Genomic DNA, 21,118 nt, shown 5'->3' on the forward strand with positions numbered 1-21,118 from the left:
GGCTAGTCTGTCTAAATGCTTTTCGATGAGACACTGTTTATTTCCAGTTAACTGATTAACTGTTAACTGTTCTAGAGACAGTTTGTTGACAGTTTTACTCTGAGCTTTCCATGCTTGACATTAAGTGTTGTTTTGAAGGGTACAGTTCCACAGTGTGCTGATTAATCACAGTTAACCTAACTGAGGTTGCCTGTGGTATACATTGACATACCTTATGAATTCTTTATGAAAGATTATTCTGGAAGTGTTTTTATAATTGCCCAGCCATTCATCTTTTAACTGCTTTTCCTGGTCAAGGTTGTTGGGGCGTGGGGGGGCAGCATAGAGTAGAACAATGGGGTACATCTTGGATGGGGTGCCAGTCCGTTGTAACACACAGACACAAAATGTTGAGCACAGACGTCAGTTAGTATTCAAAGTTAGCAGCACGAGAGCTAAAGACATAACTACTAAAATAATAGAGATGACTGCATTGGACCATCAGTTGTTTTTCACAGTGGAGGACGAGGGATTCTGCCAGCTCATTCACCACTTAGATCCTCACTACAGTCTCCCAAGTCGACACTTCTTTGCTGACTTCTCACTCCCTGCGTTATATCATGTTACTGATACACGCATTTAAGCCCTATTTTAACACACCTGATACAGATATTCAGACGCTTCAGTAGTATCTCAGTAACAGCCAGCTTAGCTTCAGCATTGCTGGCTCCAATGCTGAGATGCTACTGAATGGCCTGATTATCTGTAGCAGGTGTGTTATCAGGATCTCCCCTTATAATATGGGACACAACGGTTCTTCCAATATGGGATGATCCCATAATATAAGGGACGGGTGGTAACCCTTTCTGTGGAACTCAGACGTTAGCTGGCTGCCGGGTTGGTTATCGGTACTGGTAGGGTTAGGGTTGTACTGATCTGATATTCGGGATCAGTATTGGCGCCGATTCATACCTATTAGATGGCGGAGGTATCAGACAGCTCTACTGTCTGAAACACCTTTGGGGAAAAAGATAACCTCCTATTTCTTGTTTAATCGATTTATACAATCAATCGTGCGTCTGCTCTTTCCTATTGTAGATGTGTTTTTTTTTGGCGGCATTCAAGCTGAACACTAACGTTGCCACTCAGTTTTTCTGCCTCTCGGTGGGTGTGAGCACAATGACTTTCTCCTACTGTGACGTCATGCGCATACCCTTTGTAGTACGAGGAGCGTAAGAACATCAGATAAGAGGGTGATGATCTGGAAGTCTCTTACACTCTTAACAGCAACTAGTAGCACAGCGATTTACAATCGTTGTAAAAACAAAGTTTTGAGAGGCGAGAGTAGCGTTTAGTGGAAAATCCCACTGAACAAAGTGCAGGCGATTATGCCTGACAACACAAGTAACATGAAAGAAGGAGTGGGTGATCTGGGAGTCGCTAGCTTGGGCTGTTTCGCATGCTCTCTACAGCTTATGATACAAAAGGGGCTGCTATGGCAAGGAAGTGTAAGTAACGATGCTCCCAGAGGGAGAAAAATTGTGGGGCATTTTAAGCTTTCGCCACTAGCGTACACTCTCTTGGAAGATATTGAAATTGAACTGCAAAATGCCTCAAAAATGCTTAAAACAAGGTGTACAAACGAGGTGGAACAGCATGTTATATATGTTCCTAGTAGCCTAATTAGTAGCCTAAGATGTTTTGGCATACAATTATCTGTCATTTGTATTTACTAATGAAAAAATATCAATATGTGTATAAGTATAGATATTTATATTATATATAATATTATATTAAAATATTACAGTAGCTCTTGTATCGGTATCTGGTATATCGGAATCGCATCGGAATTGAAAAGATCTGGACCAACCCATCCCTATGTAGCACTTGAGAAAAATGTATCGATTATCGGAATTAGCCAAAATTATTACATCGGTGTGCCACTAAAAGACTGATGCATGTTAATTAGGCTGCATTGACGTGAACTGTTTTGTTTGTAAAGATGCTACAGTAATGTACCCTCTCACACCACTCTCTGTCTAAAACAAATGTGGAAGTTTAATCATGCTTAACACATCACAATTAATTTGTTGACTGGTTAGAGCGATAGCCAGAATATATTATTTTTGGGAGGAAAATTATCACAGAGGAAGGGCATTCAGGTCCCAGCTGTAGCTGCTTCATAATAAGAAGAAATGAAAAAAGCGTTATATTAGAAACAAATGCCAATCAGTCTGCAGTTGTGAGTTAATTCACAAGGATGTGTGAATATGGCTTGCAGCAGGTGTCCCTGTCCATGACCTCTGGGGTGCAGCACTGAGTGGGAATCAGGCTCCATCTGATATCTTTCAGAATGCAGATCCTCCAGGTTTCTAGCAGAAAGGAAAGAGCGGTTGAGTCGCTACATGGTCACCAGGAGCCATGGGCTCCACGCATGGTGTCTGAGTCCCCTCATTAGAGGAACCGTCAGCTGTTCACTTCCTCTGAGGTGTACCCTGCAGGCAGGAAGTCACATGACCTGCAGCCCTTTGGCGCATCGCCGTCTGTACTGTTGTTGTCAAAGAGCCATAGAGGTCGTTTCCACGACGACTTTTTCTTACGGCGCTTTTTCCTGCCAGGAAATAATGAGCCTTTTGGCCGCGTTTCCTCTTGCGAGCGGTAAGTGGCCGCTTGCGAGGATAATGCGTCTAAAGTTCGTCTCTCCTGCATCAGCGCTGTGGTCAGTGTGACTGTTTAAAGCACGAGTCTCGTCCCAGAATCCATTGCAGATCCTTGTGGCTGTTCTTGACACACCGGCTTACTTGTGTTTTACGCAGTGTAGAATGACTTAACAATAGCATTGTATCACATCGTTAAGCTTTGGCGGCAGGAAATCCTGCTTGGTGGTCATTTATACCCCCCCCCCCCCCCCCCCCCCCCAAAAGAAACGTCAGGTTTTTTTGATGATCTTCCCAGGAATTTGGCATTATATCTCATGTCACTTCTGCGAATGCAATTGACTGCCGAGCAGCAAGGTTTCTGCACATTCGTCAGTCGGGAACGCTTACAGCCCTGATGATGATCGCCCCCTGAAGATACCACCGCCCCCAGTGTTTCCCCAAAGGTGTTTAAGACAGTACAGTTGCCTTCCCCGACTGCCGTTAATGGTACAGTCTGACCGGAAAAATCGGGACAGGGACTTACTGTCGCCTAATTAGAGGCCCTGTGTTTCATCATCATTCCCACCTCGGTCCTCTGGGACCCCCCAGCATGTTTTTGCTCCCTCTCTGCTCCCTGACAGACAGTCCACATTTTTGCTCTCTTTCAACTCCATGCCAGACAGTCTGCATTTTTGCTCCCTCCTATCAACTGGTAGGAGCAAATATGTGGACTGTCTGGGGGGCCTCGACGAATTGGTTTGAGAAACACTGCTGATCCACACCGGTGAAGCCATTTAGCACAGGGCATCATCAGACTGGATGCGCAGTAGTTAAACTGTCTTTAAAAAAAATACTTACAGTAAAACTTTTAAGGTCAGTAGTGACTAATAGCCTTTTTTCCTGTATCCAGGTGTTCAACACGTACTCAAATGAGGATTACGACCGGAGAAATGAGGAGGTCGACCCAGTGGCTTCCTCTGCGGAATACGAGCTGGAGAAGAGAGTGGAAAAGCTGGAACTTTTCCAAGTTGAGCTGGAAAAAGGTGAATCCCCATTTCTGTCGAACTTTTGAAGATGGTTGGTGTAGCGATGCTTCCAGAATTAGATGTGTCTTCTTTGAAGACCAACATATTGATTTGACTTCAATCATGTATCTTTTTAACATTCGCCCATTTTCACGCCACTGCTTTCGAGCAGCCGAGGCTGCCCCATTCATCGGCGCATTCTGTGCATTTCAGACGATGACGGCCTGGGAATCAGCATCATCGGGATGGGAGTTGGTGCTGATGCAGGCCTGGAGAAGCTGGGCATCTTCGTCAAGACTGTCATTGAAAAGGGGGCCGCGGAGAGGGATGGCAGGTAATGGGATTTGCTGGCAGGCTGCGTCCGCCCCCCCCAGGGAGAGAGATTAAAAGGGTGGAGGATTAGAAGGTGGGGTGGTGGTGAAGAGAAAAGCTAGTGACTTCAACCAGAGGTCCAGAGACCAAAGTAGGTAACATCCACACTGACGTGTGACATAAAAACAGGAAAGACCCCAAATCACCAAGAAACAGCAACGGGACATGGTTACCAGTAAGAGAAAACCAGTAAGTCAGATTTACTGGTGATGGGGATGCCATGGTGATCCACATCTGGTGTCTGTGTTCTGGCAGGAGGTAGTATGTGGAGAGCAGAGGTGGCAGTATTTGCTGGGAGAAAACAAAGAGACTTGGGACGGGATTCTTTACTGTAAAGTCTGTTTTCGGCTGACGGAGACTCGCGCCCATACCTCCTCCGTTTCTCCTTTCACTGGCATCTCTGCTATTTCGAGTCGTTGCAGTTACTTGACTGCCAACAGGATAACCCAATTTCTCCCACGCACAGGGCTGTCACAAGATATGAGGGGACGTGCTTCGCGCTCTGGCGGATGTGATGGCCCGAAAAATGATTTCTTTATGTTGGGCGCGAGCCTGCGAGCGATTCCCAGCACATCTGGGGTCACAGATACAAAACACAAACAAGCCATTTTAGTTTAAAAGAAGCTACTTTATGAAGAGCTGACGATTTCAGGGTTTCCTTACTAATTTGCATGCTTTTACCGAAGCAATTCAAGTTAAATTACTCAAGGGTTTTACAGTAAAGCTACTATTAGGACTCGTAAGTTTTTGGTTACTGGTTCTTAACCAGTGCGCCATCTACTGACCAAACCATTGAAAGTTGTCACTGATGCTCCATCAGGTTTCTCAGAGGCTCAGCCGTGGAAGGGCCACTATCCCCCCGTAATCCTGCTGTCCGTCCTTTGGGTGACCCCCTCCGCCACCCTACTCAATCGACCTCTTAATAATGAAGCAGTGGTTCTCAGTTCCAGTCTTGGGGACCCACTGTTATTGGCCGACTGAGAGATCATCGCAAAAATCCACACCTCCATGTATCAGATTCCCCACCCTGTCCCGTAAGGTGCTACACCCCCAGCTGTCTCCATAGCTAAGCCCGAATGTGATCTCCTCTTCCTCAGAATCAAGGTTAACGACCAGATCGTGGAGGTGGACGGGACCAGCCTGGTGGGGGTGACCCAGAGCTTCGCTGCGTCCGTCCTGAGGAACACCCAGGGCGTGGTCAGGTGAGACGCCTCAGTGACTGAAAGTGACCTTGTGCCGGGTCTCCAGTGACAGCTTTGGCTCCTGTTTCTCATCAAGGCTTGGAGTTCACAGCGTGTCACCAGCCCCAAAGTCAGATTTGAGGTGCTAAGGCGAGCTCCGTGAAGCCCTGCCTGGCTTTTTGGAAAGCCTCATAATGCACACCTCCTGTACTGGCGGTATTAATGCACCGCGACTGTCCATGGAGATATTTTTAACCGTTTTAATCCAGATTTGAAAAGGCAGATTTTCGTTTTGTTCCAAAGAGCCAGATAAACAACTGCCTTTTCTAGCACTGTGTTCATTCTGCTGCCCACAGCATCCAAAATGTGTCGTACTAACATTGGTGCCCTGCTTGGCACAGACTGTATGTATATATCATGGTATATGCAGCCCATAGAGAATAATAGCTTTTAATGTATCTTTCTCAGAAAAGCTCTGATGGGTTGGGACTCCACCCTGGCTTATTCCCTGCCTTGTGCCCATAGCTTCTGGGCTATGAAAAATGGATGGATTTCTCTGAAAAAGAATGTTGATAAATATAGCATTAGGGCTTTAGTAAGAGAAATCCTTTATTTTTCAACAATTCGCACGTTCTCAATGATTTTATTTTGATATTAGTATTATCTCCACGGAACTACACCCCACACGCTGTCTGTGAAATGAATAGGCGGTGTGGTCATAGTTTCCAGGCCAGTTCCTCGTTGGGACAGTGGTGCGAGAGGGCGGGAGGCATGGTGATATTTATGCGGGGTGCTATCCGAGCTAGCCTGCGCGTCCTGATTGGGGGATGTTACTGGCAGGCTCCCTCCTGCAGCGGCTGGATTGGCCAGCAGGTCAGGACACTATGCCGCTAATTGGACTGTTGCCAGTTCAAATCCCGTGGTTGGCCGAGTGATTTTGCTGTGAGGCCGTTCAGCGAGGCCCTTAACCTCAATTGCTTCAGGGGCTGTCTGACCCTGAGCTGTCAATTGTATGGTACTTCAGATACAAATGGCTGCTAAATATATAAGATTTAATATTAAATGTGGCAATGACATTCAGCTTCATGCATCTGCAAATCAATATTTTACTAGCATTTAATCTTACAAATTTAGATGTAAATTCTCAGGATTATACTATTTAAATTGTAGGAATTAAAAAAGAACAAAAACCTCAAACTTCCCTTTTTTGTATGTATGTGCTCTCAGGATCAACATTCTGTAATCCGTGCAATTAAAAATTAGTCCCTGTGCATATCAAAGAAACACACTGAACTTGTTTTTATTTAGAGAAAATGGTTACTGGCAAATTTGAAAACTTCACACACACAGACACATGTAGGGTATACCTATTCTTATGGGACCCACTCATTCGCTTGTATTTGAAAAATGCTTACACTAACTATGACCGTAACCCCCACCCAGCCCTAACCATAACCATAAGGGAAAAAAACGGATATTTATCACGTTATGGGGACATTGTGTCCCCATAAGGATAGGTATACTCACTCACACACACACACACACACACACACACATACACACACATATATAAATAAGCGCAGGTCGTAGGTGTCCGCTCATTGCATCCATGCCCACCGTCCCCATCTCCACCCTGCCCCCCTCCCTCATATCCAGGTACAGTGTCAGCAACTTACTCCCTTATAGGCAAAGACATGTTTGTTCATAGTCTTACAGGTCAGTCTAAAATCTTCTAACTAGTCACTGATTTTTGGTGCTAAGTTTATATTACTAAGCGATTAGTCTCTAATGACCTGAGATAGTGTTTTGAGTGTCTGAGTCCTTTTGAGAGCCTTGTGAAGCATTTACTCCCCTAACAGCAGTTAATTGGCACTCTAACTGCCCCCCCCCCCTCCCTCCCCCAGCAGTCCCAGTGCATGATGAACTGGGCGCCAGGCATCCGTCACATCGGTCAGGTTAAGGGGCTGTCACTGGGAGGCGGCGGCGTCGGACACGATCGCGTCCCTGTGAAAACAGGAAGTCATCGCTGTGTCGGGTGCAGCAGAATGGCCTCTGCTTAATCAGATACTTGGAAAGACTCTAGAGGCTTTGCGGAGCCTGTAATTTAGTGCCTCTGCAGAAGAATCATTCTCCTCCATGTGATTTACAGTGGATACATGGCCCCCGAAACATTGCTGCTAGGGAACAGTATTATTTTAGGGATGCCAGGGACATAGCAATTATGGACACATACAGCCCTGATGGTAATTGGGTAAAAATCATTTCTGCACATGAATGTCGGCAGATGTAAGGGATTATAAGGCCCTGACATATGGTTTCCAGGTTTGTGATTGGCCGAGAGCGGCCCGGCCAGGTGAGCGAAGTCGCCCAGCTGATCAGCCAGACGCTGGAGCAGGAGCGGCGGCAGCGGGAGATGATGGAGCAGCAATATGGGCAGTACGACGCAGACGACGACGAGGTGAGGCCCCCCCGCAGCTTGACGCGCATGCTCAGAGCTCTTTACGAGGTTGTGTCCCGTGCACCGGCATGCTAAGGCCCCCTTGCAGCTTGACGCGCATGCTCAGAGCACTTTATGAGGGTGTGTCCCGTTCACCGGCATGCTAAGGCCCCCTTGCAGCCTGACGCGCATGCTCAGACCACTTTATGAGGGTGTGTCCTGTTCACCAGCATGCTAAGGCCCCCTTGCAGCCTGACGCGCATGCTCAGAGCACTTTATGAGGGTGTGTCCCGTTCACCGGCATGCTAAGGCCCCCTTGCAGCCTGACACACATGCTCAGAGCACTTTATGAGGGTGTGTCCCGTTCACCGGCATGCTATGGCCCCCTTGCAGCCTGACGCGCATGCTCAGAGCACTTTATGAGGGTGTGTCCTGTTCACCGGCATGCTATGGCCCCCTTGCAGCCTGACGCGCATGCTCAGAGCACTTTACGAGGGTGTGTCCCGGTCACCGAGACGGTCGATGCTCTGGGGAGCCAAGCACGGGAGTCGCATTGCTGAGAAGGTCACTCTAAATCAGCCATCGCTGTAGTAATTAAGGAACACAAACCCTCCACTTTTCACTCTTGCCCTCCAGACCGTGATACTGTAACATCGCCGTGATTGGAAATAACTGACATTTATCTTTATCAAATTGTTTTTCTTTGAAGCCTGTTTTAAAGGTTCTCTCGCTGTGTGTATCTCTCTGCTACGGCTCAGTGATGCCCTGACTGTCCCTCCAGAGCTCAGAAAATGAGACACGCTGTTTTTTCCGTGTGATGTTGGTACAATTTACCGCAATCAGCTGCTGGAGGCATCTCCAGGTTTAAAAACAAGGCTGTCGGCAGCTCTGTGTGCTGCATTTCCCACCTATTCTCATGTCGTGATAATGATGCCTTCTCTTCGGCGATGTTTTCATGTTGTGTTCCATGTTACCAAGGTTCCGACAAATTCTCCTCTAGTATTAATTAAAGACAGGTATGAAGGTCAAGTTAATCAGCCTCTGCTGCAATAATTACATCATTAAAATTTATCTTCACAGCAGAATAGGTTACATGTCTTGGCACTGATGTGATACAAGCGATATTGAAAATATAATTAAATCTGTTGTTTGCACTTATCCATTTATCTTCGAATTGCTTATCCTAGTTAAATTTTGGGGGTGGGAGGTGGGGGGGGATTTGGAGCCTCTCTCAGGCAGCATAGGACACAAGGGTGGGGTACACCCTGGAAGGAAAACCAGTCCTGCATATATGTGCAGTAGGGGTGTAACGATATCGCTCGGTATGTACAGCAGTTTTGGGGGCATGGAAACGGTAAGTTTTCTGTATCCTTATATTTAAAAAAATACCCTTTAGTTAAACAATGAACTCTTTATTCTTCCAAATAATCATATATTCAGTTATTAGGAATATGTTTACATACCCAGTAGGGGTATCATGGTACATAACATTTAATGCAACCATTCGTTATGATACCAAGTGTCTTTTCCATGTTTGTACTTGTGAAAATATAAGATGGTGTTTTTGGCCAAAAAAAAATTCATCTAAACAACTCGGGTCGTATTTTCGAGGGGCAGAATTGAAATGTCATTGTACAACAGCAGGTGGCGCACCGAACGGTTTGACAATATAGGGAACTGCGACATGTATCGGACGAAATGTATCGTTCCTCCCCTAATGTGCAGTTCAGCGGATTGTGGTCGGCAGAATCATCACATTGCTGTTGGGCTCGTCAGCAAGACCCTTAACCCCCCAGAAACGGCCCAGGGGCGCCGCTCAGAGCCCGCCATTACCTCTCACCTATTTATGTAGGTGCCTCTTAAGAAATGGAGAGCAAGAAGAGATGTGCACAAAGCAAAGGAATCCCTGTGTACCTGCATTCGTAAACATGGCAAATAAAGCATCCTTTTATCTAGATTACGGGGACCGTTCAAGCACAGTTCCATAATACCTGTCTTGCTAACATACGTTTTGTCATCATATTTTTTTTCTGTTCAGTCACTTGTATGGAAATGTCTATGAATAGCATCATTGTGATCAGGCTGGCAGCGTGCTGTTTAATTAAAGTAACGCCGAGTGGAACAGAAGGACATGGGGACCCGTCTCATGGCAACATGGCGGCCAGTTTAATTATCCTCCCAATGCTGGGTGCCAGGGACACCTCAGACGAATGTCGGTATCACGAGGCGAGGTATACAGACCCCCGGCTGGGCTACACCGGGCCTGAGGCCGCGGCAGACCGGGCACCTCTCTGGAAGGGTGTTAACGATGCTCGTTTCGCCGTAGACAGTCGGAAAGTGCGATGTGCAGGAACACCGGAGGATGTCTTGCAGACGGGCTGCCTCCACCCCTGGCGACCCGTCCGCTGCCGCTTATGTCTGCTGGAAACGGTGCCGTCATGCAGGGTGGCTTTTAGTGCCCTTTTCCCAGCCTCCTCCGCTCGATTTACGAGCGTCCCGTGACTTTGTTGAAACTGCACGCGGGTGGCTTTCGTGTCGAGCGATTTATGGCTCTGTTGATTTCTGTGCCGTGTGTTTGTTTGCACTGTAATGAATGCCGCTTTTTCTTTATGGAGGTAAATAGAGACTAGTCGTTCATCTCAGGTATCCAGAGACGATGAGAGTCGAAAATGGCGATCGGTACGGGGGGGAGGGGGGACTTGGCCACGTGTCACGGCGCGTGGTCTTTACTGGAAATCAAACATGACATCAGCATTTAACTGCCCTTGAAATTGAAAGCAAGCATTCGATATGGGAATATGAGGTGCCATATTAAGTTTTACACAACATACAGCCCAACGTTTATGCTGCGTGTGCGTCACGCCCCTCAAACTGTTGCCAGTGGCTGTTGGGAGTTCCCCCCATCCCCGTGGATGTAGTGGATGCACGCGCCCCCACCTATAGTTATTCCAGCAGGTCTCGACGCAGAATCTATGACAGACTGAGAAAGAGTGTGTAGAGAGCTTAGCTAAACAAAAGGATCAGCCAGTGGCTTAGTGATTAAGGACTGGGACTCAAAGGTTGTCAGTTCAAGTCCCAAAAGGGCCTCTGATCTGGTCTGATTGAAAAATGTACTCACCCTGAATTGCCATAGCTCGATATTCGCATTATAAATGGCTTAAAACGGAGTAAAACACCAGCTAAGTAGTGACAGACAGGAGAACATTGAAGATTAACAGGGAGCAGTTAAAAACGCAATGTGAGTCAGACAAGAAAGCACAGAGCTTGGACATTGAAGAAAGTCTCAAGTCCTAAGCATTATTCTGCTCAAAGTGCCACGGAAATTGAATTCATGGGAGATGCTTTTGGTGGGAAATCGTCTGCGTTGTGCTGTCGCTCTGCTGTCTCTCTGCTGTCGCTGGGCAGGCTTCACACATGGAGCCAGAAGTGGGGTTTAGAGGGCAGGTCCTGATATTTCACCAAGAATCGGGCTTTTCATATTTTATAGAAACTTTTAAAGTTATCTGGCTGTCTAAACTTTGTGGAGTAGCCCCTTATAAGGGAAACTGAGTTTGTCTCGATTAGCTAACGCTATCTAATCATCCCCCACTTTGTAGAACACAATGTTCATCATCATGGATGGTTTTTAATAAATGCTGGCAAAAACTTTACAGTTGCACAGAATATAAATTAATGGTGCCAGATATTTAATTGGTGAGTAGTCAATACAGTTTAAAACTGCAACAGCCGCAAATCACTGTGTTGGATCCCGTATTTGCAGTGATCTACAGTATTTGCTTCTCTTTTCTGTAGTTTCTGGCAGTTGTAAACTAGTTTGTACAATCAGTCATACAACAGCTCTTTCCCATTTTAGATGTGTTGTCACAGCATCCCAGCTGAACGCTAACGCTGCCACTCAGTCTTTTTTGCCACTCAGTGGGTGTGAGCGCAGTGACTTCAACCTGCTGTGACGTCATGCGCATTCCCTCTATTATGATACCTACTAACCCACCATCTATACAGCTATGTCACCCAATTCACAGACACACGTCTGGGATCAGCAGGATGAAGCCTTGCAGGAATGGGAATCTGAGGAGAATTATAAAACATAAAATGGCTTCTGTATCTGCAGGACTGGTCTGCTGTCCTGAAAGAGCTTTGCTGGTTGGCTTCAACCCTGGTTACTTACAGCAGTGCATTTCATAACCTAGCAGCCATTATAATGAACACTCCTGCTCTACAGGAAGTACATAATAGTAATAATAATTATTATATAGTAATAATACGTGTAACTACATACAGTACTGTATCTCAAGCTGACGAACCGTTGAAGCCGTGCAATTTTTTCACGATCATCACAAAGTAATGTGTGTGTTCATTATAAACCATTGAATTTAATCCAAATAATTTTAAATAATAGGCTTTAAGGCATGTTCATAAATATGAGTTATTTGACTTTCTTAACCCAGGGACTGCCTGTACTGATTTTTTAAGACCATGTTTTAACTTTTTCCAGCAATGCAGTTTTGTGCATCATGAATGGGAATCATGAACTTGATTGGATCTGAACATTAGGTAGTGACTGTTTCCCTCCTTTTCTTATGGGATATCTATAAATATCTATGAAATATTTTCCTGGTCGATATTTTGCAGACAGGGGAATACGCCACGGATGAGGACGAGGAGGCAGGCCGGGCCCTAACGGGCGGGGAGATGACCATCGAGGTGTTCGACTTGCCAGAAACCGAGGACATGTATTCGCCCTCAGAGGCGGACGCCACCAAACTCTCGCAGAAGTTCCGTGAGGTAGGAATGACCCACATGTGAGTGATACTCCGGCAGAGAGGTTTCAAAAGGCATCCATACCGCCTGATGTGTATTCTCAGCTCTGTGGGGCGACAATACGCCTGTTGCCTTCTTTCTATTTGGAATTATATTTCAAGGAATACTTATTATCATAATTTCAGATTGGTGGCATTAATCCATTTGGGCAACACTTCTGGGGTGATTTTTATTTATTAACTAAATGCATCCCTCAGAATTCAAAAAGACTCAATAAACATTAGCGTCAGATTCTCTGTGTATCCATAGTTTTAATCGCAGTCCATTTTTCATGTCAGAAATACTACTGAAAACTGCAGGTACGCCAGTTCTTGTCTGTGGGAGTATACCCCCCCCCCCCCCCCCCCATGAGCACAGGGTGGGCTATGCGTGAGAGACAGTGTGATTAATAACGTGCCTGTGCACGCGGCTGCAGGGCGGCCCCTCCCCTGGCTGATTCCGTCTCTTTGTGTGTGCAGCTGCAGATCAAGCACACCGTTACTGAGGTAGAGATACAGAAGCTTAAAAACAAGGTAAGCAGATCCTCTCTGGGAACCTTTCTACAGGAACAGCAGCAGAGCCGACCCAAGCTGTGCATTGCAGCCAAAAGTTGGTGGCCAACTCGCTAGATCACTAAACTGAGATCCGAAGCAGTCAGCAAACACAGACCTCATCCCTTAATACTGCTTGTGTTTGAAGGCTAACGTTTTACTGTCACTGTAGTTTTCCACTGATGCACATACATCCCTGTCTGTTTTTATGGAGAAGATGTTCACTGGGCCACGGCTTTGTGCCCAGTCTGCTGTCGGGACACTGGTCAAGCACCCAGAGTCTCAGTTCTGTGTCCTGCTAAGCACTGATTTTTCCATACAGCTGAATTCTCATTTAATTAGGGTTTATTGAGCTATTGATGAAATGAACTGATTAATATTGTTACTGAAGGCTCATTTAATTTAATCATTTTAATTAAATTAATTTAATCCAATATTGGTGTGGTTAGGAATAATTACTATGATAAAAAGAAAAAGATGCATTTCAAAATATCGTTGGTTTTTCCATTTAAAATGAACGAGACGGTGTTCATTATTTCTGTGAATCAGTGATTATTTATTCATAACCCCACAGCAATAAACTAAGAACCTGATAAACGTAAATACAATGTATTAGAATTACAGGCTAATCGGGTTTGGTAAAGTTTCACTAATTATCAAATAATGGGAATGTTTTGTGTGATACAATTGAAAACTGCAGCAAGATGTTTCATGATATTAATTAAATTGTATTATGGTTTAAATTTAAATCTTAATCCCATTAATTAATTCATCAGCAGGACATAATATTGACATGCAGAGCAGGCTGTCAGACCTGAGAAACGGTGGGCTGTCTTGCTTTTGACATGAGGGACATTTTATTGGTGTTACCATGGTGTTTTTAAGACTGACAGTGTGATGAGCCAATCAGCATTTGTCTTACGGCCGATGGCTAAGGAAGCTTTCAAAATGCTGCAAACAGCCTTGTGTTTTTTTAGTTTTTTTCATAACGATATTCTCTACCTGTCAGAACGTCACCGTATTTTAACCCGTGTGGGCGAATGCTATTCTGAGCTTGCGTTTACAACACTGCCCTGACGCTCTGGCACCATGTCAGTGTTGTCGTGCTCGAGACGTTCTTAGTGGCTGATTCCTAACCAAGTGTGTGAGCTTCTGTTTCCGCATCAGAGGTTCTGTTTTTGAACTCGCCGACCCGCATGTCTGTCCCGGGCTCCAGCTCCAGGCTGTGGAGAAGGAGAAGCAGCGCTGGGAGAAGGAGAAGGCCCAGCTGAGGCAGAGCATAGAAGACAACAAAGAGAGGATGATGAAGCTGGAGGGCTACTGGATCGAGGCACAGACACTCTGCCACACGGTCAACGAGCACCTGAAGGAGACCCAGAGCCAGTACCAGGCCCTGGAGAAGAAATACAACAAGGCCAAGAAGCTGATTAAAGATTTCCAGCAGAAGTGAGTTAGGCTCTGAAGAGTGACTCTTTTGGAAATCCGTAGATTGTTGCTTATGATTCAGCAGCTCAAAGTTCTGTTCCAACGGGGTGACTTTGATTTGTGTCTGAAAGCAAGCATTGTGATTAAACATTGGTTCCCTTTATCTTTTATGGGGAAAACCCACCTTAAAGCAATATATTTGGAATTTACAGATGATTCCTTGGTTCTTAAGACTTGCAGTTGCATTGAAGGCTTTCCATCTAATTTGCATTAAGCATAAACCAACCATTAGAGCAATGTTTTACAACTCTTGATTTGTGCCTTCTCTCGATCTGTTAACTGGCCATCATTTTTGCCCAGTCTAGCACTGGGGAGTCACTGGCCGGGTCTTTCACAGAGCTCCAGACTGTCACCATTGCAGATATAACCAGTGAGGCAGCTCAGCCTAATGATTCCTCTCCACCCCCACACTCCACAACCCTGAATTTTCCTGCTAGGGAGCTCGAATTTGGCCAGAAAGAGGAGGCTGAGAGGAAGAAGCTGGAGGACGCTGACAAGGCTCATTTGATAGAGATCCAAGGATTGCAACAGAGGGTAATTATACAATAATACAATTCCCTCCCGTTGCAGGGCACTTCATTTCAGCCACTGCTGTCAGCCTTCAGATGCTTCCAAAGGGGACAAACAGAGCAGGAAACATCCTGTAGATACAATCAATTTCGCTTTTACCCGTCATCGATCTAAAATAGCACAACATGCACTAATGTCACGTAAAATAAACTTTATTGTCTATAAGGCTATTTCATCAAGAATTCGGACTGATGTCAAGGATTTGATGTTTAACAGCAGCACACAAACAGCTTCATGTATCATGCGGCCTTACTGCTTATTGCAGTTGTTGGGAAGCATGTCTGCTCATTAGCGCTATTCTGGTTACTGTCGCGGGGGAAGTGCAGTGTATCACTAGGACAGCCTGCTGCTTGAAGCTAAAATGCTGACGGCCTTTTTTTTTTATCCCAATAATGGGCCGCAACATGCTTCTCAGCGATTTTACAGAGAGGATCTTGGGTGCAGTATGTCAGTCTGGGTGTGCTGGTCTTAGATGTGCATTTCTGAGACTCGCTGTCCTTGAGAGCCCCTTATTCCTGCAGGAAGATGTCTATAGGAGAAGTGGGGTCAGTGTGTAGTGATACCTCTCTAATACAGACTTATCAGCGTCCAACATTTATAGTAGTTGATATTAGCCGCTGTGGTGCATTGGGAGCTTAATTGACGTATTCATCCACAAACGGTTTCTTCGTGACCTTTTCTGCGGAGGCCAGGCCACGGAGAAACAGTGCGAGGCGAGTCTCTGTCTTTGTTGACCTCTGTATGACCAGTGGCAAACGGCTGTCCTAGATCTCAGAGCTGGAAGCAGAGCTGGGGCAACTGATAAAGCAAAATGGCACCCAGGTGAACAGCAACAACAACAACAACAGTGTGAGGAGCTCCGAGGGTCAACAGAGGCCCTCACAGACTGGTGAGTCTCAGAAAGGTATCCAGCAGCTTCCATTCAACCTTCCCGTTCAGATCATCAGTCGGGCTACAGAAACAACGTTATTGAAGACTGATGTATTTTACAGTATATTAAATTAGATTAGATTCCTTTGTTGTCACTGTACAGAGTACAAGTACATTTTGCAACATTCCAAACCATGCATTCACACATAACAAGTAATTAAAAATGTAAAGTAAGGTATATCTGGAGTGCAGTATAAAAAAAAATTGACATATGAAAAATTTTGGACACAAGACATCACACAGGACATAATCACACCATATCCTGGATGGACATGAAATACCGTGACTAGAGGAGGTACTGCACTGAGGTTGCTACCTGATATTGATATTGCCCAAACATTGTAGTATCGGATCACGTACAAGGTGCAGTAAATGCAATCAGCAGTGCAAGTAATACAGATAAGGTGCAGTTATGGGAACATTTACAGTGTTGTTTTAGTGACTATAGTGACAAAAATTGACATATGAACTCTGTTGAACATAGGACATCACACAAGACATGACATAATAACACAATAAACCATGTATGGACATGAAGTACCATAGATAGTTGAGCAATAGCACTGAGGTTGCAATAAACCCACAGGTCATTGTCATTTTTATATACCGCCTACATTTAGTAAACACAGATTATTGCCTATAGATTTTAGTATTGATTTGCATGTGGGTGGATGTGGGTTGTTGCATATTGTGCATTGTCTAGTGAACAAGAGGCCCAAGGTCTGGTCCTGCAGCTGCTGGTTGATAGATGCTGCCCAGTGTTTCACCTTCTGCAGATACTTAGCTCTGCTATCCCATCTTTCTGAGGTGAAAATGATCTTAATGACTAGTTAATTCTGGTGGAATGCCATCATGCACCAAGTTGCTCACTAAGTCATGTGACATTGTTTCGATTTTCAAAAAATGCGTAGCTGTGGCACAAGATCTTAAGCCTATGCATGAGTTCAGCATTAATGTTAAAGATAGATTGTCACATCTGTTTACCCCAAAATTATGCTTTTTAGTGTAATTTTTCAAGCCTAACCTGATCTTTCTAACCTAAATGAAATAATAGCTTGATAAAAAAAAACAGTCAGTTCCAAAGAAGATATGAATTGTTGTGCCTGAATGGGGTGACTTAGTGACATTATCATCACTGAGACCTCTTCACCCCTGGAGAAATATCAAGAGATTCAGCTTAGAGAGCGGTCAACGGGGTCATAGATGAGTGTCACAGAAATCATAGGTACCATTATGTCAATAACCAGTTTACAGCAACATTCAGAAACCACTTATGCTTGGGAACATTTTTTAACGTGATCCAACAGCATATTCCAAAGCCTGGTTTAGTCAACAAAATATTCCAGATGATGAGAACGATCTGGAAAACAGCTTGTCTCAGATGGTTTTCCGTGAGAAGCTCGCCCTGCACACCTGGTGACCGCGGGCAGCCCTGTTTGTCAGTTCTCAGCCAGGCGATTCCGGAGGCACGGCGGTCAGGCAGCGAGGTCCCCAAGGCTCACATCCAGCTTCCGGCAAAGACCTACGGGCAGAGATTCCCCAGAGTCCCAGGGAGAGGCAGCGCCAGCTACACAGAGGGGAACGATGACTGTGAGATGAAGGTGAGTGTGCCAGCCTCATGTGCACACACACACACACACACACGCGCACACACACACATTAGGTATCTAAATGACTGTGGGGAATCTCCATTCATTTCTCTAGGCATAACCTTAACCCTAATTATGCCAGCCTTACCCCCTACCCAGCCCATAACCATAAGTAACCAAACAAAATACAAGACTTTTGGCATTTTTACTTTTTTGATTGCGTTCACAGATTTTTATAAAATGGAGTTCCCCCTTGTGACATGTTTCCACAAGGTTTTTTGCCACATTATGGGGACATTTGGTCCCCCCAATGTAATTCATACATAAACACCCCCAGCAGATCTGCTCAAAATGGTGGGAGTGAGCCTGAGTCTGAGAGAAACACGATAACAGTGACACTCACACACACTCACACACACAGTCAGTCCAAACGGCACTTTGCTTAGATGCTTCAAAGGCTCCACTTCAACATAAAAAGTTGGTAGAGGAAACAACATGTTATTAACCAAGAATCCCAACATGTTATTAACTGACAGTCCTGACATGCAGTTCTGAGTTATTTAGAGATTTTCTTGTCCTAAGTGCCAATCTGGAATAGAAATTTCCATAGATTCGCATAATTTGTTCTTCACAGTGAGTCACATGTTCCTCCGATCTGGCTACCTACAGCTATTTTTTAACGTTAGTTTGTTGCGTAATGGTTATGTAACACAGTCATTTTCCTCTGTCCTGTGGCACACATTTGACCTCCAGCAGTGTTATTACTACTGTCAGGTTTTGTCTATTCAATACACACAATTAATTTGAGTCGCTATTAATATAAAATGTTCTGTAAACCTTTTCACCTTTTGGAGCTTATACGTAGTTTAATTTCTAAAATGTATGTTTAAATTGTGCCAACATATTATATACAGCTTATATAAAGATTTATAAATATAGATACTGTATCCCATAACATCTGTATAAGGCTTCAGATGAGTTTGTTACACACTGTCAGAAAAAAAGGGTATAGCCCAGGTACAGTTTTGTACAAGGTACAAACAACATTAACGTATACCCAATGGTAGAAAAATGTACAAGGTACAAACAACATTAACATATACCCAATGGTACAAAAATGTACAAGGTACAAACAACATTAACGTATACCCAATGGTACAAAAATGTACAAGGTACAAACAACATTAACATATACCCAATGGTACAAAAATGTACAAGTTACAAACAACATTAACGTATACCCAATGGTACAAAAATGTACAAGGTACAAACAACATTAACATATGCCCAATGGTACAAAAATGTTCCCCAGAGTCTATTTCTGTACCTCAAATTAGACAAAAAAATACATTTACCTACAGCTGGGGTACTGACAATGTTGCATGGATGGATGGATCGAGGGATTGATGGATAGATGGATGGATGGAATATCCATGAAGCTTCATTCTCTTAGCAAATACCCATTTTTCACAAACTGCACTCTGAATATAACATAAAAATGAGAGCATTAGCCTAGGACAGACTGTGCGGACAGGTCTTCAGCACTAACATGCCCCTGGTCGTATGGAAAGGCCCTCTGCTAAGGGCTTTCTCCCATGTCCCCCAAGCACGTCAGTCGCTATGAACTCACCGGCCAGATGAACTGTAACTTGAATCGTGAGTGCAGGGTGACGGCTGACTCTCTCCCCAGGCGTCTGAAGGGTGCAGCAACAATACCTCCGGACCCAGAGCCCAGTCGGCAGGTTCAGCGCCGGATGCAGCTAGGGAGAGCCGTGAACAAGGTCATGAGACAACCGTCCTGATTAATGGGTTTTATTTAAATAATGAATTATCCCCAGTCGTCGACGCAGCTCGATGAGCCGGAGAAACATTTTGTGCTTGGCAGGAACTTACAGTGTAGTCACTTCTATTTTATTTAAATGCACTTTAAAAACCAAACAATTAAGGAGGTTTCACTGTCGCAGTCATATGACAGATAGATTATATTTGAATACAGTGTATCACAGAACCCTTATTCCCTCTATACGCAAGGATTAATTTCAGCTGATGATCTACAGCCTCAGTTAGAGCCTTTGAGAGTTTTTCTATTGAATGTCTGTTTTTTAACTCAAGTGTCAGTAGTAGATGCATTAAAGTCCTGTCGTACTCTAGGGACTGAACAAAGAAATTGATGGCTGGTGGTCTTGAGCTGACTGGGAATGTGCCTGATTCTTTGCAGGCTGTCAGTCCCGGAAGGGTTCTAGCTCGTCGCTGGTCCAGGGGGAGAAAGCCAGCAGGAGAATCCTCAATCTCAGGTAGGATGAAGGACCACATGGATGTCTTTGATTACACTGAAGTAAAAAAGGCTGACATTTTAGGTTCTTGTCTGTTATGTTTATTTTTTATATATTTACCTGTCTTATGTCCAGATTTTGTTTACTCATCCATGAGGTGTTGAGAGCAGCCAGTAATTTGCATGCACCCTCCATGAGGTATTTAGCCCAGCCAGTTAAGGTTCTCTTCTCTCCGGCTGGATCCTTAAACATATGTTTTGGCACTTAGGACCACAGCTGGTTTAGACTCGAAGCACAGTGGAGTCTTAATTGCTTCTCTTGTGTCTCACACCTTGAACAAATGTGTACTCTGGAGCTGAGAAGTTATCATTGGCTGAATGGAAAAAAGACAAGACATAGTTAGAGCTTTTTAATATTAATTAAATATTTAATATTTAATATAATGGAGCGTGTGACTGGCCCATGATATTGGTCGGCTGGGAGATGGCTGGCTGGGTGGACGCGGTTGTTTCATTGTTGTGTACCGTACCACATGAACTATGAATTACATGAAACCAACTGGAACTTTTAAAAGTATATGGGCTGAAATTAATGTCAATGTAAATACAGTTTCATGCTCCCCGGTCGCCCAGAGGAGGATGGGGTCCCCTTCCGAGTCTCGGTTCCTCTCAAGGTTTCTTCCTGCTAGAGGGAGTTTTTTCTTGCCACTGTCGCCTCAGACTTGCTTGGTGGGGGTTTGGGCCGGTTATAAAGCACTATATAAATAAAATTGAATTGAATTGAATTGAATTGAATTGATTTGAATTGAATTGAATTGAATTGAATTGAATTGAATTGAATTGAAGTGAATTGAAGTGAATTGAATTGAACTGAAGTGAATTGAAGACTGATTTTTATAAAATCAGCTCTGCGTTCAGGGGAAGCAAAAGAAAGGAGCCCAAGCTGCCATCAGAGAACAGGTATGGGGATTAAAGGAGTGGGAGAGCGAGCTTCCCGACAGTCATGGTCCCTAGTCAGACCCTTGTACATTTAGAATTTAATTTCATTTATATTGATTTGTATTTATGCCACGCATGTGACAGAACTTGGTGGCGTCTGTGGAATACCTTCATTACACCGCGACATAAAGTCCTCCTTTCTCTGGGAAGTTCTGGAATGTATATTTAGACATCTATCTACAGCAACCAAGGGCATAACTTTGAGTTGAGCATTGGGGGGTGGGTTGTATTTACTGATTTTAATTATGAGGAGGGGTTACAACCCTCTCATCCCCCTCGCCCGTAATTT

General features: G+C 44.5%; 1 protein-coding gene across 6 annotated transcripts in view; it reads left to right on the forward strand.

The window, feature by feature from the left end:
• ppp1r9a (protein phosphatase 1, regulatory subunit 9A) overlaps positions 1-21,118 on the forward strand; it is a 43,622-nt gene that overhangs the window by 16,886 nt on the left and 5,618 nt on the right. For all 6 annotated transcript variants that reach the window (XM_048992878.1, XM_048992877.1, XM_048992875.1 and 3 more), the window contains 12 exons: positions 3,529-3,661; positions 3,857-3,977; positions 5,113-5,217; positions 7,519-7,654; positions 12,266-12,418; positions 12,913-12,966; positions 14,201-14,430; positions 14,907-15,003; positions 15,808-15,928; positions 17,413-17,570; positions 19,249-19,339; positions 19,777-19,852. In XM_048992878.1, the coding sequence (XP_048848835.1) occupies positions 3,529-3,661; positions 3,857-3,977; positions 5,113-5,217; positions 7,519-7,654; positions 12,266-12,418; positions 12,913-12,966; positions 14,201-14,430; positions 14,907-15,003; positions 15,808-15,928; positions 17,413-17,570; positions 19,249-19,339; positions 19,777-19,852 (1,475 nt within the window). The remainder of the gene's footprint in view (positions 1-3,528; positions 3,662-3,856; positions 3,978-5,112; positions 5,218-7,518; positions 7,655-12,265; positions 12,419-12,912; positions 12,967-14,200; positions 14,431-14,906; positions 15,004-15,807; positions 15,929-17,412; positions 17,571-19,248; positions 19,340-19,776; positions 19,853-21,118) is intronic.

This window comes from Brienomyrus brachyistius, chromosome 23 (assembly GCF_023856365.1).
Source record: "Brienomyrus brachyistius isolate T26 chromosome 23, BBRACH_0.4, whole genome shotgun sequence".
NCBI classification, from domain to species: domain Eukaryota; kingdom Metazoa; phylum Chordata; class Actinopteri; order Osteoglossiformes; family Mormyridae; genus Brienomyrus; species Brienomyrus brachyistius.